Genomic DNA, 19,716 nt, shown 5'->3' on the forward strand with positions numbered 1-19,716 from the left:
CTATCTATTGTACAAAACGAACCGATATCAACCGAATTCAACAGGTCTTTATTTTTTAATCCAAACATGTTTAAGTAATTCACACACAGTCGACTCCCCTAAATATGATATCGAAAGCAATCGAGGGACTTTCAGTCATATTCAGCCGAGATGCTTTTTTAAAATAAAGTCAAAATGGATTGACAGCTCCCGATGTAAGGACCACATTTTCAAACTTCAAACAAAGCAATACATAATAGATGAAAAGCTTTTAAATACTATGCAAGTCACTGAAATGTACACAGCCGCAATAATTCACACACTTCGAAATGAGATGAATTCGAAACTACTCATTAGTGAACAAAGGCACTCAAAAAACGTACAGTTGACCCGCATAATGCATGGTCTTATCTCTGAATGCCACGAGTAGGGAATGAGAAGGATTAGAGAAAAAATGATTAATCGAGAATAAATCCATACCAACTCAGAAAGAGAGTAACGCGGTATACTAATTTACCTTGACTCCGGATGAAAACCCGGCTTGGATCTTTACTTTCAATTATAAATCAATATGATTGGAAATAAATGCTTCGCTATTAGTAGTTAAATGCACTTGCTGCATGTAGGTAAATCATATTGGACATGAAGGTGTTCTAAATATAACGGCCGATCTTATTCATGCCTAAATTAAATCCGTGTTACATCAGTCTCATCAACAAGTTTATTAGGAAATCATTTCAAATGGTGCTTTATTCATACAATAATGAAGTTTTAATCAAACTTTTCCAATTTCCTCTCGAGTTGATCGGTGGCATTGAGCTGAGGCATATGACATTGACAAAATTCATAAAGATTTCTACTATAGGGCCTTAAAATTACCATGTAACATATACTATGTTTCATCTTTTTGATGATAAAATTACGTCTACTGAACCAAAGCCCAGTTAGACTTAGCCCAACCATATGTGCCGATTAGAGTTTTTTTTATACAATGCATGCAGCGTGTACAAACGGAGACCATTTATTATCTATTGACATAAGGTTGTAAGTTAGTTTTTTTTTTTACAGACTGCGACATGCATGAGCGCATCTATAATGACAAATCTATTAGGCCTAATACAGTCATATCGAGCAATACAATTCTCTCTCTTCAGAGCAATGAGTGTATTATTAAAGGCAGAAGGCTTAGTGGTAATAAAAGATTAATGTCCTCAGCATTTATTAGATTGTAAACCACCAGAAATAATAATTGCAATGTTTTTTCCCAATAGCGAAAAAGGTCTTGTTAACAAACACCGAGTGTTTTCAGAATTCATTAAGCTAGCCAAGTACAAAAAATATTAGGGGCCTACGTATCTGGGCCAATCAAATGAGACACCTAACAATATTTTCATACCTACATTTTCTTTTACATTGATTATGGTTAGTTCTACTAAAATGGTTTATCACTTAATTAGTTCCAATATCAAAACAATAAAGATTATCATTGAAAAATTTTCAGTTGGAATGCGCTCATAGAAACAAGTAAATATGGATTTGAATGTTCATACTAATCTAAATGAAGGCCCATTGTATAAGGTATTCAATGTAAATATAGCGAGCTTCTCTTTATATGACCAGCCCATTTAGGATTTAATGCTAATGCAAACATTTTGACCACACTACTGGTATTTGTCTTTACGGACGCATGACAATATGACAAGACATGCCAATAGAACATCCAGGACCAATTAACAAATTACTGGCCTATCAGGTTCTCAAGAAGATTCAAACTAAAAGTTTGTTGACATAAATTTCTATACATGAAAGGAATGAATGATGCATAGTATCATGCGAGAACACGTCCCTTGTGTGAAGAGGTCAGTTTTTGAATTAATAACAATAATAAGACAAAACTAATAAGCAAAGCAAGCACACAACCACTTGGTTCACCCCGCTCAAAAAGTACCCAGCTTGACAAGGAATAGCCCAGTCACATCAATGAAAACATACAATAATATCAATGTCTAATGTAACCTACCCTGAGAGTTTCTTCGGTACTTTTCTCAGACTCATCCAGTTTCTTCAATCTTGCTTCGTATAAGTTCCTAAACTCGTCTAACAAACCGTGCATGCCGTGAGTACGAGAGGCAATAGTACCGCCGCCGGGCGCCGTAGTTTCTCCACATCTACGAGGCGATGGAGACCTCATAGCAGCGTGTCTGCCAGCCATTCTTACTTTTATTCCAATCTACGCCACGTATATTTTATGGGCGCCTTCACTTTTATCGCGTACGGCGGTTATAGACTGAGAAATAGGGCCGAAACGAAGAGAGCCCGGTCACAAAACATTCACGTTAGCGTCCGCCATTCGGTTCCAACGACGCTTTAAACGAGCATCTGTGATTGGTTCAAACTGGCCACGTGGTGTCTCATGAAGCGCACGTGCGTCTTATTTACAAACAAGAAGGTACCGGATTAATCCTAACCAGTAGCGATATGACCTTACGCACACGGATTAGGCTAACGGACTCGGGACTAATGTACGGCCTTATCCTCCCTAAGTCTTTTCTTTCCTTCGACTATTTTCTTTTCATCTTACCTGAAGGCGTGATCGAAAATATATAATCTTCTCTTTAGAAAATCTATCATACATCAATACATGTAGTTCAGTTTCAGACTAAAAGACTAAGTCAAACTACTAGAGGGAAAGAGTCCTCCGATGTTCCAACTAAAAGAAAAGAAACAAGTACCTGGTAGTTTTTTACAAACCATTTTCTTTATTTTCACGCTTACAAAAAAGTTTTCTCACACTCACACAAACATAATCAAATAAATTAATGCCACACTAGCAAAATATTTAAAAAATCTTGAAGTAAATCATTTCTAATCTTGATTATTGAGTTTAAATTGACCTGCATCTGGTATATCCTAAATAATTAGGTGCACAGTTTTATAAGAGGTTCAACACGAATATGTCGTTTCATTAGAGTAAAAACAGGGACTTTTCATCTTAGAAATTCTGGATTAAATGAAAATGCTTTAAAAATCACAGGTGCGGTGTACAACAGGTTTCATGGCTATCAGATAAGATGACATTGATTTAAACTTAATTACATAAAATATATAGAATTGAACTTGCAGTGAATGATCAGAATTTTAAAACAAATTTACAATAGTGTAGAAGTTTGTTATCACCATTGGATAACTTCATCGCAATAGACTTAGAAAATACAACATTCACCAAAAATCACAAAGAATTAAATCAGTTCTTAAGAAAACTATCAATTTCTAAGTATGAAAAAGAATTCTTCAAATACATTCACTAATTCTCATTGTTTCACACAATATTCGCTCTTGTTTAACAAAAGATCTAATTCGTACACGTAAAATTTTTATTCATCTAGCATTTGACCGAATTCAAGTCTTCCGAACGCGGATCTTTTTCTTCGGGCCGAATTCAGCTTCGATGAATTCGTCGTCGAGGACAGGAATGGGAGCCGGAGCCATCGCTGACGCTCCAGCTCGTGATACTATTCCACTGATGCCTACTCCAGCTTGATGAAGGAATGGTAAAAGCTGTAAATGTAAAACACCATCATAATTTATTAGCCAATTTTGAAAACGTTATGATTGTGGTGGACAGTTAATCTTGGATTTTACAAGTGTTAGTAATTTTACTGTCAAGCCTTAAGTGTTAAATTGTATCAACAACCAGGACCCTTTTCTACAATTCTGAATTACCCTGATGATAAACAAAAATACTTGTTATCATGGGCATCTGTGGATACACACTATGACTGAGATGAATTTGTTTATATTTACCTTTTGATAATGGTAGGATAGGAGAATGACTAGACCCGCAACTGGCAATATCATGAACGAGCCTTGATTTAGTTCTTGTTCAGTACTCTTGGGCTAATAAAACGAAGAAGTGCCTTTCAATATACATATCTCATCAAGTATTCATCAAGTCTGATTAATCAATTCAGATTCATTCTTTTTATTTACCTTAGGAGTGAAATGTAATACGAAATGTTTGAATGAGGTATTCGCCGTAAAGCTGACTTCTGGTAATGAATAGTCATATCCTTGTTTCGACATGCCACTCTCCAGTCTAACGAAATAGCGCTGTAATGAATTAAATTATATGTGAGATTCATTTTATCACTGAAAAGTGAGGAAAAAAAGAAGACGTGAAAGCCGTCATTCACCTTGCCATCTTGAGGAATCGTCGGTAAATAAAACATCGGTGAAACGCCCATCGTTAGTGTGTGTATCGGAGAATCAGGGTTATCCTCTCTGAACAAAACCACCTTAAGTATATATTACAATCGCATGAAATAAATGAATAGAAATACAAACCGATGATCGCAAACTACACATTTACCTTCAAACCCGGCAGATTCTTCTGATCACCGACGATTCGTCCACTGAGATCCAACTGATTCAATCGTCGGAACGCGATGATATTCACATTCATCTTGTCCGATTTCTCAACCTGTTTAAGGAGAAGGAACTCAGTCAATCAAAATGAATCAGTAGTTATGAGCCATGAGGTTTGGATTTGACTGTATTCTGTGTCTGCTCTTGAATTTTGGAATGTACAACCAATTCAGTAAATACTTCACCTGTATATGAATTGACTTCGGAGCTGCTCTTTCTATGTGTTCATTGCTTTCACCTGCTTTCAATCTGATCTCGTATTTGCAGTTTGGCTAAATATAAACATAAAATACATCAAATGTTTCACCCCAATCGTAGTTGGTTAGCAGAATTTAGTTGAAACACCAACCTGTAATCCTCTTATTCTGTAAGAGCCATCCTTCTCTGTTTTACTTTCTTCCTGATAAACTGAACATGTCTCGCCCTGACCGACTGCCTCAACCATCACCCCGGGTTCGGGTTCACCGTTCAATGAACTTACTAATCCAAAACAACTAAAAAACACCGAAAACATCAGCCATTTCATAATATATAGAAAGTCTAAGACCAGTTTTTGGTTTAATAAATCTGCAGATCAGATGTACCTGTATGCAACTCGTTTTCCGGTGACTTCAAGTGACACGGTTGAACCTTCTTTCACCTCAATCATCTTTGATGATGGTTCGAAATTATACTCTTTCATCATTGGTCGAAGGAAAAATTGACCAGGACTCTACAATTATAAAAACAACATGCAACATTTAACACTTTTGTTGCCTGCATATTTTTGCCTGCGAAATGTAATTTTCTGTCTGGACTTATCCTTTTTAAGCTGAAACAAGATTCTAAGAATCTTACCAGATTTACAAAGACCATCGAACCATTTTCATGCGTGAGATTGTTGCTCCTGTACTGAGATCCTCCACTAAGAGACAATAAAACTCCACCTAATGCTTTCTTATCCTCATCAACAACCTTCACATCAATCTGTCCCAATTTGAAAGCTTTGAAATGTCCCAATTTTCCATCGATCTCAGTCATTATGTAGCCATCCTTTTTAGCAGTAACAAAGTACTTTGTGTCATCATGAAGCGGACCAACGCTGAACGAAGCAAAATCTAATTTTCAACTGATCCCTTCAATATGAAGTCGAGTAAATACACAATTCAATGTCAAGTTACCTGTATTTTCCTTTCGCATCAGAAACAGTGGTCATCACTTCTGATCGTAATTCAGACACAATCTTTATGTCAACACCAGCTAGAGGTGGCTGTATTTTTCCGTTGATGAACAATCCCCGTCTGCCGTCTAATTTCACCAGCTCGCCGGGGCAGGCTTCTTAAATGAAGGGAAAAGCATTTAATTAAGTTATCTAAGTATCTCAATACTGAACTGATGGGTCAATTATCATATCACACACATTCATACCTCCTTTGACCGTCATTTCAGCCTGTGGTGGATAGAAAAGAAGCTCTTTTGATGAAGGCGTGAACGTCAATTTCTCACCAGTTCTGCAATGGTAATTTGATATCTTCAATCGGATGCCATTATGAACAGACTTAGTTCAATTGAAAATAATTGAGATAAAAACAATATCAATGAGGATTCTGTTGACATGTTCAAACTATTACGGCTCAGAATACCCAATACGCTATTCATCATACGATTCAATCAAAACCGTCAAATCTGCTGCAGTAACAGCAGAGAGATTTGTCATGCATTCAGCGTATTTTAAGATTAATCATCAGAGCAAAATACCTTGAATTGACAACAATTCACATATCGGTAATATACTGAAGACATAATCACTTACTTGGCAATAGTGACGAATCTGTAGACGTACGGTCCATCTGGGTAAGGTTTATTGTCTTTTCCAAGCTTGGAAGGTGGCTCTTCAAATATTTCCAGTGGTCCGATTTCTTTTTCTGCATTCAACGTTGACCTAAAATTGGAAAATAAGACATTCAAATATCAGTTTATCAGTACTGTACTGTTCGAGATTCTAATGATAGGTTAAGAGTATTTTCAACGATGTATTAATGCATTGTAGGTTAGTTTTTATGTTTCATTTGTGATGACATCGAGACCGCAACATTGTGTGAGAACGATATGAAAGCCGATTTGTGAGTGGCAGGCGCCGCCGAAGAGCCTGAAATATACATATATAATCATACTGTGCTTCACTAAGTGAGCTGAACCTACAATTCTTCTATCCATCAGTGGTCACAGTTTACCGGTACATGTGTATCACTTAAATGAAAATAGCATTATATCACATCTAGAAAAATGTTGATTTTGCATTGCATTTTGCTGCAAGTGAATAGACATGTAGCTACAATATTCATTTTTTTACGAGTCTTTTTTGCTGAAACTGGAATATACATTAACGAAGGATGAGAAATGACGATTGACATGCATGTGTGGCGTTACATCACATTATACCATTTTACCTTGCCATATCTTCCCCTACCATTACATTATAGTAACGATCAACACCTGTACCCAAAGACCTGGAATTTTTATCTATTCATTACGACCAGTTAGAATATGAAGAATCAAAGCGAATATTCAGATCAAGGTAAATGTCATAGGATCAAGCTAATTCCTAGTCCAAAGTGACTGTTTGTATCAATCTATTGCGGCTAAGGATTAAAGCAATTAACATTAGGTAAAGCTTACATTATTTTGATTTTGATGTCTCTGAAAATCCCTGGTGTCACAACCCTTCCATCAACTTGATGCCGCGAAGCAACCAACGACAACATTTGAGGATTCGATCTACAATAAAGGCAATGTATGATTATTGTAAGAAATGTTTCCAAATGAAATGTTTCCAAGTGAAATGTTTCTGCGCACTTACGTGTCGAATGTGTACGAATCTTCATCAAATATATGACATGACTCAGGAGTGACCTTGTAAATGCCAGGTTTCTCAAGACAATAACTATTCGAACCTTTTGTAGCTGCAAACGACACTGACTTGGAATCTTTACCTTGTCGGTCGAAATGCTGAAAATCAGTCATCGAATTAGTATTGAAACCTTTTACGAATAGACTTGAACAAAAATTTTTGTTTGTATTTTCCAAAACATGCTTACAAGAATGACTTTATCGTGTGAAATAGAATAAGGTACAACGTAACCGGAGTGCACTAATTCAACACCAGAAACATCCCTGTTTCTGACGTCAACCTCCTGCGTTTTCTGTTTCCAGCACCACGTATCCTCAAGTACAGTTACTGAAAGGGAAAATTCACATGTAACCATCAACAATCCCATAAAATCCAGGGTGAATTATAACACTATCATGTATTACCTTGATATCTTCCGGGCATTACATCATCAAAAGTGAAATGCAACGATTTTCCTGATCCAGATATCTATCACAAAATTATGAAAATAGATTTAGTGCAGTACAGTAGTTTCTAATCAAAATGCTATGCTCGTTTTTTGAGTCAGTTGAGCGAATATTGATACTGGTAATAAATCCGTATAGATTTCAGAGTGAATGAATTACTCAACGATGATATAAGAAGTTATCTTCAAGATACCTTGGCAATCTTTTTGTCACCAGAACGTCCGGACAACGCAACCTGAATCTTAGTTCCACAGTTATCTGCATGAAAAATACATGCACAACTAAACATAATCTAGACACATGCTTTTGATTCGTTGATTTTTTTCAATTTCAATAACTCACCGATGCATTTCAAATTTCCAGATATCTTTGCTTTGAATTGTTTGAAGTTGACATTCGTTACGTATTTCGATGAAATAGTAACCGGCTGTTCGGTCGGATTCAGTAAAAGTCCGGCTCTCAGTTCAGTGTCTGACAATACCGGCTACAATTAATAAACATGAAAGAATGTTATGATCGAAACATCTAATGGCTTAGCAATAGTAGTTTATATGTATCTTAAATACCTTGATAGTGTAAACTCCAGGTCGTACAGTGGTGCAGTAATCACCCTTCACATCAGTAGTCACTTTACCCAATGTGATTACGTCACCTTTAGAGTTTTTATATTGTAAACTGAGAACGCGCTCTCTGATGGCTGATACACCAGTTGGGAAACGATCAATGTGTACATTACCGCATAAACTAAAACTGTCAACAACAGATATTGATAAGTACCGGTAATATTGCAATTACAATTCTTGAAAGTGACATTATCATCTTTTTAGCCTAATTAGTAACCTGTTTTTACAGTGTAACTATACTGAAATAAATCTTGAATAAATCAACCTACCTTGAAGCTATGATGTCCGGCAGTTGAGGAGTATTTGGTGATATTTTCACATTCAGGTCATCAAATGCGATCTTATCCGCGGCTATTTCGATAGAATACGTTCCTGTTTTCATATTCTCAAGCGTATACGAGCCATCCGCACCGGTGGTTGTGTGGTCTTTGCCGTTTACGCGAACTCGGGCACCGGATATTCCAGAACCCTGCAATAATAACATTCATACATACAGCATCACTGCTGATTTACAGGTTAGCAGACTGCATTAAGGCCAGGATAAATATACTGGCCAGTTTATTGTTTATTTACATATTTCATTCAGATCTTTTTTTAACATTCATGAGTTGATAATCATTGAGTGATATTCAGAATCACTAAACTTCACAGTAACGTAAATGTAAAAGGGACTTACTGATTTGGAATCAAGTACTCGTCCAGCTACTGAAAACCCAGCTACTTGGAAAGGCTTGTCAAAATTGATCGACTCATGGGCGATCTTAAAGTCCAATTTTGCCGGAATGACATCAAATGTGATCTTTTCGCCTTTGAACATAGGAACCTGCAGAAATTTCGATATCAATAAGAACATTTTCTGGAGACAATGAAAATGAACCAAGTAAAAATTACTGTTGATCTTTGGCTATTTTTTTCGCAGAACTTACAATGCTGTATGAGCCGCATGGTAAACTCTTGAAGTTGAATTTCCCATCCTCGGAAGAAGCAGCATGGCAGAGTAATTTCATGTTAGATGGGACATTGTATCCCTTTACCGGAGTTGTCACACACCCCTTTACATCCTTCATATGGAAACAAAATCATCAATATTGTGGAAACATTCTTGTCATATAGAAAGCATGAAACAATAAGATGAACAGTTTCATTACCTTTGCATTAACACTGTCAGAAAGTAGCAAGAAATTGACGCCAGTGATAGGTTCACCTTCACTAAGGACTTGACCCTAGGATATTGTAAAGATTATAGAAAACATTAAATTCATTGCCCAGAGTTGCCCAACTACCGGCAGGGGTCTCAAATTAGCTACACTTACGCTGACTTCGTAACCATGAACAACTAGACCGCTCTTAATATTGACGTTATTCTTTTCAACTTTCAGGTCGACTTTCGACTGAAATTTAACAAAAATATCAAGACATAGGCCCGAAATTGAAATAATAATGGCACTGAGACAATACATTAAAATTAAGGCAATACATTGAAATCAAGAAAGATGATCATAATACAACCTAACATTGCATTATGAGCGTGATTATGGCAGAACTATCTATTATATCTCATTACTAGGTTCCTTATCTTGAAATCTTGGCAAAAAATATGCAATTTGGAATTTAGATGGCCAATATCACCAGAAATCAATCCTCAACAAACATTACATGAGACCAAAAATAAGTATCAGAGAGCTACAGAATTTGAATTATTTATCCCATCTCTAAAAATCTACCTTCTCAAGAATCCAAGAAGGATGGGAGGCTTCAATTCTATACTGGCCAGGCAACACTTTCTCAAATACAAATCTGTAATGAATCATAATGCAAAATATCATTTATGAGGAAAATATTTCATTTTTCTGAAGCAAGTTACAACTTTTCTTAGCTGAACAGGATATACTTACAGTCCACCGGTTTCAGTCTTGGTAGCCTGGACGATTTCATTGTCATCTGTTCTGTACAGTTTGACAGTAACACCAGCCGGTCCATCACTCACACCTTTACTGTTAACCTACATCGAATAATCAATGAATCAATCATTTTGATATAGGAAAATATGTTAATTCATCCAAAATATGGTAAAAACACAAAATATCATTTTAGTACTTTAAATATACAAATGTCTATTCCAAAGGGCTTATGAATGAGTCAATATGCATAGCATAATGCCTGACATATCATAGCTGTTAAACTTACAACACCATCAACAGTAAAACCGATGAAATGGAAATTGAGATCTTCCCCTTTGCTGCATCTGTCTGATTTACCGTCGATATGTAGCTCAACACTCTCTGGTTCTGAGTAAAATAAAGTAACAGGTTTAAAACTTTTGATTTAGTAAAATTACATATATAGCTACAATCGTTATCGTAGGTCATGGTAGAAACTCACCAAACTTCCAGCCTTTCGGAGGTTCAACTTTAAGGACGTATTCTCCTTTATCATACACAGGAATCATGTAGTATCCATTATTCGGCGCACATTCCATTTGATATTTCAAACTACCTTGTTTCGTGTATAACTTCATCTTTAAAGGCAAACGACGAATGACTTTAACTTGTAAGTAAAAAGTTAGGTTAGGAATATGATGCCAACAGCAAAGTAAATTGAATTGAATTGAAGAAGAAACCTTACCTCGATCGCGGAAAAATCGATTTCAACGTCGGACTTCACAAAGCCTCCGCATCCTAAAATATCTTGGGATGAACATGAACAAAATATGTTCAATAAAATCAAAAAACAGAAATCTACTAAGCCTAATGGAAGCATTTTGAACAATTCTGATGCGGCATTAAACGAATATCCGGTGGGGACTGCTCCGACAACTTCCGGGTTGTCACTAATTCCCGGACACCACCGCGGACTCAGGCCAGCCTTCAATCAGCTGTGAATGCGGATGAGTGCACATTCAATATGGCACCTGTCGAGTTAGAAAACGCAAATCCCGAGGTCTTTCAGCGGTCTGGAGAACGAAATATAACGGCAGATGAAGAAAACGACGACGTCATCGATAGAATCGATAACAGGGAAGTGTTTGGTATCCTTTAATTATACAATCACGGCTTATCTCTTGTTGTTGTATGACTTGATTTATGTCAATTAATTTCACTTCCTGATTCATGTTTAAATTCATAAGATTCAATGAATTTTATTGGTATCAGTCTTTAACCAAGACTTCCAGATCTCATCCGAGGGATAAACGATCCTGAACACCCCCTCACTTTAGAAGAACTCAACGTCCTTGAATTGGAGCATGTCCAGGTCAGATATTTTTGTGGTTTTGATTATGATTGATAAGAAATGTCTGTTGTATGTTGTCTTAAAAACTTTCTGAATTTTTGCATTTTTTTAAGATCAATGATGAAGATAATACAGTGACAGTAGAATTCACGCCGACAATACCTCACTGTAGTATGGCGACGCTTATAGGATTATCAATAAGAGTGAAATTATTACGATCGTTGCCCACAAGATTCAAGGTAGATTGAACAACGTTTGCATGGATGAAATTGATAACGAGACAAGCTCAAGAAAATGTAATTTTTGATTCACAGGTCGATGTGCGAATAACACCGGGTAGTCATGCCTCGGAACATGCTGGTAAGTCTTGAATTAACTTTAAAAACGTCTTGAATTTACTTTGATCACATTTTGGATTTTTGCTAGAAAATATAAGGTCGGTTTTTGTATTCGGTTCTCTTTCAGTCAATAAACAATTAGCTGACAAAGAACGAGTGGCTGCTGCATTAGAAAATGGACATTTGATTAATGTGGTCAATCAGTGTTTGGCCACCAGAAAGAGATAGAATTTGTGCTTCATTCTTTCTTAACTGGGATTTGCATTCTTCGATTGACAAGTCGTGGCAATTGAAGAAACATATTTTTTGCCTTCTGTTAAAATAAACTAGTAGTAAAGTTTTCAACAAGATGAAATGTAAAATTTATTTCACAGTTCTAAACAAAGAATAGTTATAGATGAAGTAGTTGGCTATAAAGCACTTGGCTATTAGGCCAAAAAAAATTGATACCTTGTTTCTCCGCTCTGCTGAGCTTAAATGTTGACCCGGCCAGCCGCCTATCTACCCTATACATTACTCTTTTTAAAATCGTGATCAATTTCACCATAACAGACCCGGCCGCTATAGAAATGAACTGTTTATAAATTTTATCATATTTTACAAAAATGACCCGGCCGCTGCGGAGAAACAAGGTATCATTTTTGTTTAGCCTTAATACACATGGACCTATAAACAAGATCATTAAGTCTTATTGTAAATTGTGTGTACATAGCATGTATAGAGTGAAATACAATAAAATTGTGATACTTAAAGTACCTATGTATTTTTTTCAAGTATTTTTCAAGACCTATGGCAGATATCACAGCAAGCATAAAAATAGCGGTGGCAAGGATATAATGACATCAGAATCAATTCAGAATGTTACACAGAAATCTTGTTTATAGTTGTGGGAACTCCACTATTGTTACATACACTCCTAATTAATCCCAAGTTTATGTATCCATTCGTTTTCATTCAAAATCACGTAGTTCACGTATCCAATTTCTCGTCAGATTCCTCAAACATAGTCATCCTCGGAGGCAATTAGGGGGAAGAATATCGTATTCGAAATTGACTCCAATCAGAGGTTAGCAAAATAATACTTATTTACAGTTCTTGCGATATGGAGGTAGGTCTCGATCTGTGGCTCCTCTGAAGGGTCGTACTCTGGCTATGAGATGTCATCGGTGAAGTTTGCGACATACGACTAGGAATCCCCGCCTGCTGTTGCTGCTGATGTCGTTGCTCATCCTGACCGCCTGAATGCATTAGGTCCGTTGGCGATCGACGTAGCGTACCCTCGGCCAAACTCATTATAGTCAGTGGACGACCTGTCTCTTTCACATATTGAATACTTTTACGAGCAGTCAATGTAGGACGACCTTCCCTGAAAAACGAAGTAATTTCATACGTAGAACTCGTGTCACCTATAAATACAAATTTGTTGGGTAAAATGCGAAAAGGTCTTACAGAGGAAAAGTCCTTTTTAATGCCACGTTTGGACCAATGAAAAAATGGCATTATACCGAAATTGGCGTTATAAATAATGGTATTTTCATTGAATTTGAGTTAGATTGGCCAAATTTGTTCTCGAAAAAATGTTGGCGTTAAGTAAACCGGTAAGCAGTGTCATTAAACGATGGCGTTATAACGGCTTTTTGATTGTACGAGCGAAAATTACAAAACTAGACGACGAAAGTTTGGAAAAAAATAATTTCAAGATACCCGATAGGTGGTAGCCCAACTTTCTTGTAATGCTTCCATCCTTCTACGAACGCTGTTGCGAGTTTTCTTTTACTGGCGAAAATCTTCAAGACTTTCATAAGATACGGATCCAATCTACATCTGCAATTATAATGACTTTAATAATTTTATTTTCGTAAACCATGATGCTACAGATCGTGAACAGTGGAGAAATAAAGTACACAACATCTTGGCGCAGCACTTGCTGATGTAACTGATGATGATGAAACCATGATGCTATAACAAATATATACCTGCAGGTACGATACAACTGACCCGAGAAAAAAAAGAATATGTACCTCGAAAGAAGTTGCCTTTCCGCAATGTGTTCGTAAGACAAATACCCAAGAGCTATGGCACAATTTCCTCGGACTTGGTCGGATTCTGTTTCAGAACATAAACTACATAGTATTCGCACAGTGTCTATAGAAACGATCGCCGAAGGCACACCTTTGAAATAAAATTCATACGCAATTGAACACCTCCATGAAGTACATATAACGAAGATCGATTTTTAACCAATTTCATAATCCAGGTATAAGGCAAATAATGCATCATTTCTCCCAACACTTAAATACAGACATTACAGATGTTTGTAAATTCGAATTCATACCTGCTCTAGTGTGTGCTAGTCTGGCTATACAATCGGCCGCAAGAGCTAGTATTTCATTATTTTGAGAATTGGTGAGAATATCGACGAGCGTTTTAATGCCTTGAGCAGATGAGATTGCCTGTTCTTCGTCCGGTATGATTCGAGCTAATATGACCACCTGTCAAATTTGTTGAGAACGAAAATTATGTTAGCATTTTGTGATAGGCATTTTCTAATTTAGAAAATATAAAGCCGCGATTATGTTCAGTGGATGCATCAGGCAGTTTTTTTTCTAAGGCTTTTATAATTACTAAGAGTATGGATGCGCCAGCCAGAATTCTGAAAAAAATCATCCAATAAAATAAGATTTCTTTTTATGTCCTCCTTCGTGTTTTCATCACAATTTTTCAATTAAGAAAAAGGAAATTCCGTACTCCAAGTAATTAAAAAGGCCTAATGTTTATATATGTAAATATTTGTTATTTTTTTACTTTTTCTACCTTTTCTATGGTTTTTTTGAATCGGAATCTGTAAATGTATTTTTTCTATGCTTCGAAATCTCTCTTAATCAGTTAGAAAATTGGATAATGCCGAAATGCATGCATCTCAGTAAAGTGACCGATTGAGTGAATGTGGCGCGCATTCAAAAGGTTATTTATTACCTGGAATGCGCCATAACATTGGAAGAATTCATCAGAAGATTCAAGAAATGGAATGAAGCAATTGTATCTGACTCCTCCTTGCTCGGTTATTTCTTTCTGTTGTCCAATATTGTTGTACGCGAACGCCGCTAATGCTCCTCCCGCCAACAGTCGTACCGTCGCATCGCGGCAGTACATCATCTTCAAAATTCGTACATAACTGAAGTCCAAAGTTTTCTGAATTTCCTCTAAATTATCGGGATTTCCTATAGAATTAATCAAAGGTGCTGGACATTATTAACGTATTCAATAGCATGAACACCATATTTCAAAATCCATATTCAATATGTATAAATTAAGAATCATGATTTTCAGAAGATTTTGAGAATAACCGTTCACTCTATATATAGAAAGATAAATATTTCATCACCATGAAAATATCATATTACTGATGACAATTTTACGGTCACATGCCTACTGAATGCTGCATGAAACCATGGTGACAAGTCACTTAACCGTATTACAACAACTGCCATTAGTCAGTTTTGACAACGTGGCCAACAACTGGACTGTTTTAATGATGTGAGCTATAATATCACTCACCTAATGCTACATATCCCAGAGTTAAAGCTGCCTCCACTTGTATCAGTTCATTTCGCGAATGGACCATCAACGCCACTAAGAATTTAATTCCCCTCGAATGACTGACGGTCGTTTGGTTTTTAAAGTTCGGTACGTATCCGACCCCGACGCACAGATGACGCAAAGTTCTGATGACGCTCAGGACAATGTGTTCTTTATCCGAACGCAACAGAAGGACGAGAGGATGGACACCATTTGCGTTGGCGATAGCTGTCTGTCTGCTATCCGGTCCGTTTGCTAACACGCCTAAACCTTCCGAACCAATCATATGAAGTTCCTCTGACATCGAGCCTAAAAATTCTATAAGTAATTGTACACCCATCATATCGGCCATGTTTCGTTGCTCTTCAGGGTCACAGCCGGCCAACGCCCAGACAGCCGATGCGGTCTTTTCTCGGAGATTCGCCTGGCGACTTTTCTTGAGCAACTGCATCAGAGGCATAACGGCACCACTTTCAAGAAACAACCTCTGCGTGTCCGTATTACCCATGACAATCACGTGAATAGCTTCGACAGATCTCAGTTGTAAATCCCGATTTTTCACTCGGGTGAGCATTATCACATGAGGAGCCAGTCCCTCTTCTACGAACGCCAGCTGATTTCTGGAATGATTCTCAGCTAGTTTTCGAATTGTCACCGTGACCGAATTCAACAAGTCCCTATTAACGTTATCTTCAAATAATCCGACAAGTCCGGTAATACAGCCACTTGTGTTACCGGCCGTGCCCTGATGAACCTCTTTGCCATCAACGATATTACCAAGAGCATCTATCGCCTCGATCAAAACCTCGGGCTCTTTGAAAGTGTGGATCACTTTTACCAGGGCAGGTATTGCCCCGTTCTGTGCTGCGAGATTTGCATGTGATTCCACCAAACCGAGGAGTCTCATGGCTTTAGCAGTCAATTCCACCAAATGCGCATTCGGTTCTTTTATTTGTTTGACCAAAGCTTGCATACCACCCGACGAACAAAACTGTTTTTGTACTTCCTCTTTGCTTAGTAGGTTATCCAAAACAAGCATTGCTTGCACTTTGGTATCATTACCGATGGAGCTTTTGAGGATCCTGGTAATGGCCGGTAGAATACCATTATTGTAAGCGGCTTCCCAGTATGGATTTATCGTCCCGCTACTGTCCACCTGCGTCAGAGCATTAACGCACCTGCCCGCACATTCAGACTCTTCGTCGGAGTCTGATGTGAAGAAAGCAATCAATTTCTTCCAAACGGATAACTTTTCGTGATTCAATCGAATGAAATACTCCAGCACTGGTAGACATTCTTTCAACGCGCTGAGTTCGACGATGCCGTGATTTTGGGAGTTGACGGTGTTTACCTTGGCGCCGAGACCGACAAGACACTTGATGGTGTCGATGTTTCCGGACATGATGGCCAGTAGAATCGGCGTCGATTTAAGATCATCTCCGGTCTCCAATTCCAGTTGTTCCTCGGACGCCACCGCGAACCTTTCGATAGATTTGATGAACCCACGAAATGCGGCGTGATGAATATGCGCCCAGCCGTTTTCGTCCAATTCGTTCATGGTCAAAAGTTCAGGGTCATCGGTCTGGAATGTCTTCTGAACCCTTTGGACAATGATTGATTTTGCAACCCTGAAAACGAACGTCAAATACTAATTTAGTTTGCGGATACAATACCAGAACTCGCGTAACCAGAACTTGCCGTAATCAACTCAATCACTTCATACGATTACGGCAATCTTAGGCAATATTTTTTTCTCTTACTTATTTCTTATCACATGTATCAGAATGCATAAGGATTGCAAAAGAAGATTTTTTGAGACAAATAGTGATATTGTAAAACCGTTCGTGAGGTGTCAATGTTAAAATTTGTGAATCGAAAAGAAAAAAAGGTGTATTCTGCAATAGATTACGTTAATTTTCAGTGCGCATATTCGTTTAGACTTCACTTGGAAAACGTACCGATCAACCGAAAAAAAACTATGTCAACACAAGGTGCAATTTTATTAGATAACAAACCTGCAGTAAAAACATCGCATACAACCGTGTCTGCGATAAGTCGAAACATGAAACAAGATGAAAACTGTCACGTTTGATTTATCAACAGGCTCATAAAACAAACAATGTCGTATGATGCTATAGACTATTATACCCATGGGAAATTTTGCAGTCGCGACATAATCAAAAAAGATTCATCACAATCATATAAATAAGACGTACGTCATTGCATGTTTTAGAGCAGTGAGGTGAAACCATTTAAGGTTTTTAGTGACAAATTATCTTAAATCAAAGAAAAAATTGCTGTTGCGGTTACGTTTATGGGTGAACAAGACTATTTTACCCGAGCAATGCAGCCATCTTCGGATTCGGATTATTTCCTTAATATCCTATATATCGGGAAAGATAACTGAAACAAATTACGTACATCATAACTGACAGAATCTACGTACCCGCTCATACTTGCGAGAAAAATCCAATCCCTGCTTTAAAGACCTGTTTATTATTGAAACTAAAGTAGTGGGTTTTATGACCGCAGACCGAAACCGTAGCTACTTTATCGAATAATAAACATAGCTTTTATATCGCAGATTGTATTTCAGAGAAAAGTCGCGTTGCATTAGCGCAGGCGGATGCCGTGTAATGGAAGAAAATATATCATGCGCGCGGATACTTTATGAATAAATCTCGTCGTCTATCAATAACAGCTATTGACAGAAAGTTGATTTATTGCTTCGTTTATGGATCTATTAAATCGAAAAATCGAATTCTAAGCGATGCATCGATTAGGGATTGCTTGATTCCAACCAATCCCGCGCCATGTTAAAGTAATTGCGTTTGTAAAGCTGATTTCAGATCATGTTATCTTTTTTTCTGTTTTCCAAATGTATTCTGGAGATAAAGGGACCAATTCTTATTAGGAGAAATTTCATTTGTGCGAGGAAGAATAATCATTCGTTCTTTTTTTCAGTGAATGATTGTTGATTTTAATTTTCAGTGAAAATCTTCATAATATAACAAATTTACATTGCAAAAAAAAACGCATTGGTGACAGCAACCCGGGATATAAATATATTTTCTTTTTCTGAAAAATCACGAGAGAAATATGAATGTGCTATAGCCGTATTCTGAATACGATCGGGATGTACAATAATTACTCAAGCAATACGTCCGTTAATCGTTGGAAAATATTCCAATCCATACACTTAGAATTTTGATTGAACAAAAAGCCTTAAGAGATCAAGCAATCCATGGACTGCCACGTCAATTCATTTAAACCATTGCTAATTTCACGGACCAGCTCTTGTTGATATTTAAATAAGCAACCAATTAACAAATACAAAGTACAGGGGAATTCATTGTACTTTTCCGAAAGATCGCACCAACTATCGAGAAATTGGTTATAAAAAATCATGCATTTTTTACTAGATGTTTATATGATAGAACCTACACTTTTTTGAACATTTTGAAATAGGTAAGTCGTTAATCCAGATATCAATATATAGCTTCCGTGAAAATTATTCCTTTCGACACGATATTTTGATGAAATAGTTGTCTACACCACAACTTCAATATTTCCACTAAACTGGAGGTAATCACGAACATGTAATACACACGCGACGCATGGAATATTGTCGCTTCTCATCACAGTGAGCTATACTCCATAAAATCCACCAATTACATATTTACCTTGTTAATATTTTAGCATCACCGCTGTCGGACTGAGTAAATATTCGCACGGTAGCGTCGATTTATGAATTTGATTAAAATGTCTACATACACCCACCGTGACCCCTGCAATAACATTCAAACATAAACTTCACATTATGCGACTTAAGTTTACCTTTTTTCTGAAAATGATAAACGAACAAATTTCCAAATTGTTTTCGGCGTGATATGGATATTTTACGCGTATTTATTGATATACCATTGATATATCAAAAAAGTGTATTCCGTAAGAAATTCTTACCTAGTTTCTCAGTGTTTTGAAGAAGTTACTAACGCCACACACAGTCTGTCAAGTATACGTAGTCAGTACAGCATGACATAAGAACCAGTACTGGCATAGTCGCATTTATTGCCCAGCTTATAAGCATTAACTAGTTGTCTCTAAGTCGATTTCCTTGACACCCATTTATTCTGACTCGTTTTATAGGAAAAAGTCAATTGTTTCCCTTATATTCAGGGCAAGGTTTAGTTTCAAAATAAATA

The 19,716-nt window shown here is 37.1% G+C and overlaps 4 protein-coding genes across 6 annotated transcripts in view; 1 reads left to right on the forward strand and 3 right to left on the reverse strand.

Moving 5' to 3' along the window:
• LOC141902821 (uncharacterized) overlaps nucleotides 1–2,325 on the reverse strand; it is a 36,050-nt gene extending 33,725 nt beyond the window's left edge. Inside the window, exon 1 of the mRNA XM_074790718.1 lies at nucleotides 2,000–2,325. Within this exon, the coding sequence (XP_074646819.1) occupies nucleotides 2,000–2,191 (192 nt within the window). The 5' untranslated portion in view covers nucleotides 2,192–2,325. The remainder of the gene's footprint in view (nucleotides 1–1,999) is intronic.
• A 412-nt stretch (nucleotides 2,326–2,737) lies between these two features.
• Nucleotides 2,738–11,156, reverse strand: LOC141901129 (BOS complex subunit NOMO3-like). 2 transcript variants are annotated; one of them, XM_074788225.1, is made up of 29 exons: nucleotides 10,989–11,156; nucleotides 10,746–10,881; nucleotides 10,551–10,651; nucleotides 10,259–10,365; nucleotides 10,088–10,160; nucleotides 9,677–9,754; nucleotides 9,512–9,586; nucleotides 9,290–9,424; nucleotides 9,040–9,186; nucleotides 8,633–8,832; nucleotides 8,307–8,490; nucleotides 8,083–8,224; nucleotides 7,934–7,998; nucleotides 7,699–7,762; nucleotides 7,482–7,621; nucleotides 7,244–7,392; nucleotides 7,063–7,161; nucleotides 6,197–6,325; nucleotides 5,812–5,894; nucleotides 5,565–5,721; nucleotides 5,242–5,485; nucleotides 4,989–5,116; nucleotides 4,754–4,898; nucleotides 4,590–4,676; nucleotides 4,349–4,459; nucleotides 4,173–4,274; nucleotides 3,970–4,089; nucleotides 3,784–3,876; nucleotides 2,738–3,537 (listed from the first exon to the last, which is right to left on the reverse strand). In XM_074788225.1, the coding sequence occupies exons 1-29, from the start codon at nucleotides 11,121–11,123 to the stop codon at nucleotides 3,379–3,381; spliced, it is 3,588 nt and encodes a 1,195-aa protein (XP_074644326.1). In that variant the 5' UTR covers nucleotides 11,124–11,156; the 3' UTR covers nucleotides 2,738–3,378. The 2 variants fall into 2 exon arrangements, with proteins under 2 accessions (XP_074644326.1, XP_074644327.1); XM_074788226.1 differs by having other exon boundaries at nucleotides 10,746–10,910; nucleotides 10,989–11,106.
• An 82-nt stretch (nucleotides 11,157–11,238) lies between these two features.
• Nucleotides 11,239–12,390, forward strand: LOC141901131 (cytosolic iron-sulfur assembly component 2B-like). The gene is made up of 5 exons (XM_074788230.1): nucleotides 11,239–11,391; nucleotides 11,536–11,615; nucleotides 11,708–11,833; nucleotides 11,909–11,954; nucleotides 12,060–12,390. The coding sequence occupies exons 1-5, from the start codon at nucleotides 11,268–11,270 to the stop codon at nucleotides 12,158–12,160; spliced, it is 477 nt and encodes a 158-aa protein (XP_074644331.1). The 5' UTR covers nucleotides 11,239–11,267; the 3' UTR covers nucleotides 12,161–12,390.
• Nucleotides 12,391–12,666: 276 nt separating this feature from the next.
• Nucleotides 12,667–19,520, reverse strand: LOC141901130 (ankyrin and armadillo repeat-containing protein-like). Of its 2 annotated transcripts, XM_074788228.1 has the most exons (8): nucleotides 19,475–19,520; nucleotides 19,195–19,299; nucleotides 15,491–17,139; nucleotides 14,909–15,153; nucleotides 14,268–14,424; nucleotides 13,954–14,104; nucleotides 13,637–13,756; nucleotides 12,667–13,298 (listed from the first exon to the last, which is right to left on the reverse strand). In XM_074788228.1, exons 3-8 carry the CDS (start codon nucleotides 17,067–17,069, stop codon nucleotides 13,019–13,021), a joined length of 2,532 nt encoding a protein of 843 aa, XP_074644329.1. In that variant the 5' UTR covers nucleotides 17,070–17,139; nucleotides 19,195–19,299; nucleotides 19,475–19,520; the 3' UTR covers nucleotides 12,667–13,018. The 2 variants fall into 2 exon arrangements, with proteins under 2 accessions (XP_074644329.1, XP_074644330.1); XM_074788229.1 differs by lacking the exons at nucleotides 19,195–19,299; nucleotides 19,475–19,520 and having other exon boundaries at nucleotides 15,491–17,236.
• Nucleotides 19,521–19,716: the final 196 nt, after the last annotated feature.

Source organism: Tubulanus polymorphus, chromosome 3, assembly GCF_964204645.1.
Source record: "Tubulanus polymorphus chromosome 3, tnTubPoly1.2, whole genome shotgun sequence".
Lineage (NCBI taxonomy): Eukaryota > Metazoa > Nemertea > Palaeonemertea > Tubulaniformes > Tubulanidae > Tubulanus > Tubulanus polymorphus.

Bases quoted from the DNA above. Each gene is read 5' to 3' on its own strand.
- LOC141901129 (XM_074788225.1), bottom strand. From the start codon at position 11,123: ATGCTTCCATTAGGCTTAGTAGATTTCTGTTTTTTGATTTTATTGAAC. The intron at 10,366-10,550 runs GTAAGTTTAACA...TATTCGATGTAG, and splicing joins GTTTTACTGTTGATGGTGTT to GTTAACAGTAAAGGTGTGAG. The intron at 3,538-3,783 runs GTAAATATAAAC...TTACATTTACAG, and splicing joins TATCCTACCATTATCAAAAG to CTTTTACCATTCCTTCATCA.
- LOC141901131 (XM_074788230.1), top strand. From the start codon at position 11,268: ATGGCACCTGTCGAGTTAGAAAACGCAAATCCCGAGGTCTTTCAGCGG. The intron at 11,616-11,707 runs GTCAGATATTTT...CATTTTTTTAAG, and splicing joins TTGAATTGGAGCATGTCCAG to ATCAATGATGAAGATAATAC. The intron at 11,834-11,908 runs GTAGATTGAACA...TTTGATTCACAG, and splicing joins CGTTGCCCACAAGATTCAAG to GTCGATGTGCGAATAACACC.
- LOC141901130 (XM_074788228.1), bottom strand. From the start codon at position 17,069: ATGAACGAATTGGACGAAAACGGCTGGGCGCATATTCATCACGCCGCA. The intron at 14,425-14,908 runs GTAATAAATAAC...CAAATTTGACAG, and splicing joins AATGTTATGGCGCATTCCAG to GTGGTCATATTAGCTCGAAT. The intron at 14,105-14,267 runs GTATGAATTCGA...TTTATTTCAAAG, and splicing joins ACTAGCACACACTAGAGCAG to GTGTGCCTTCGGCGATCGTT.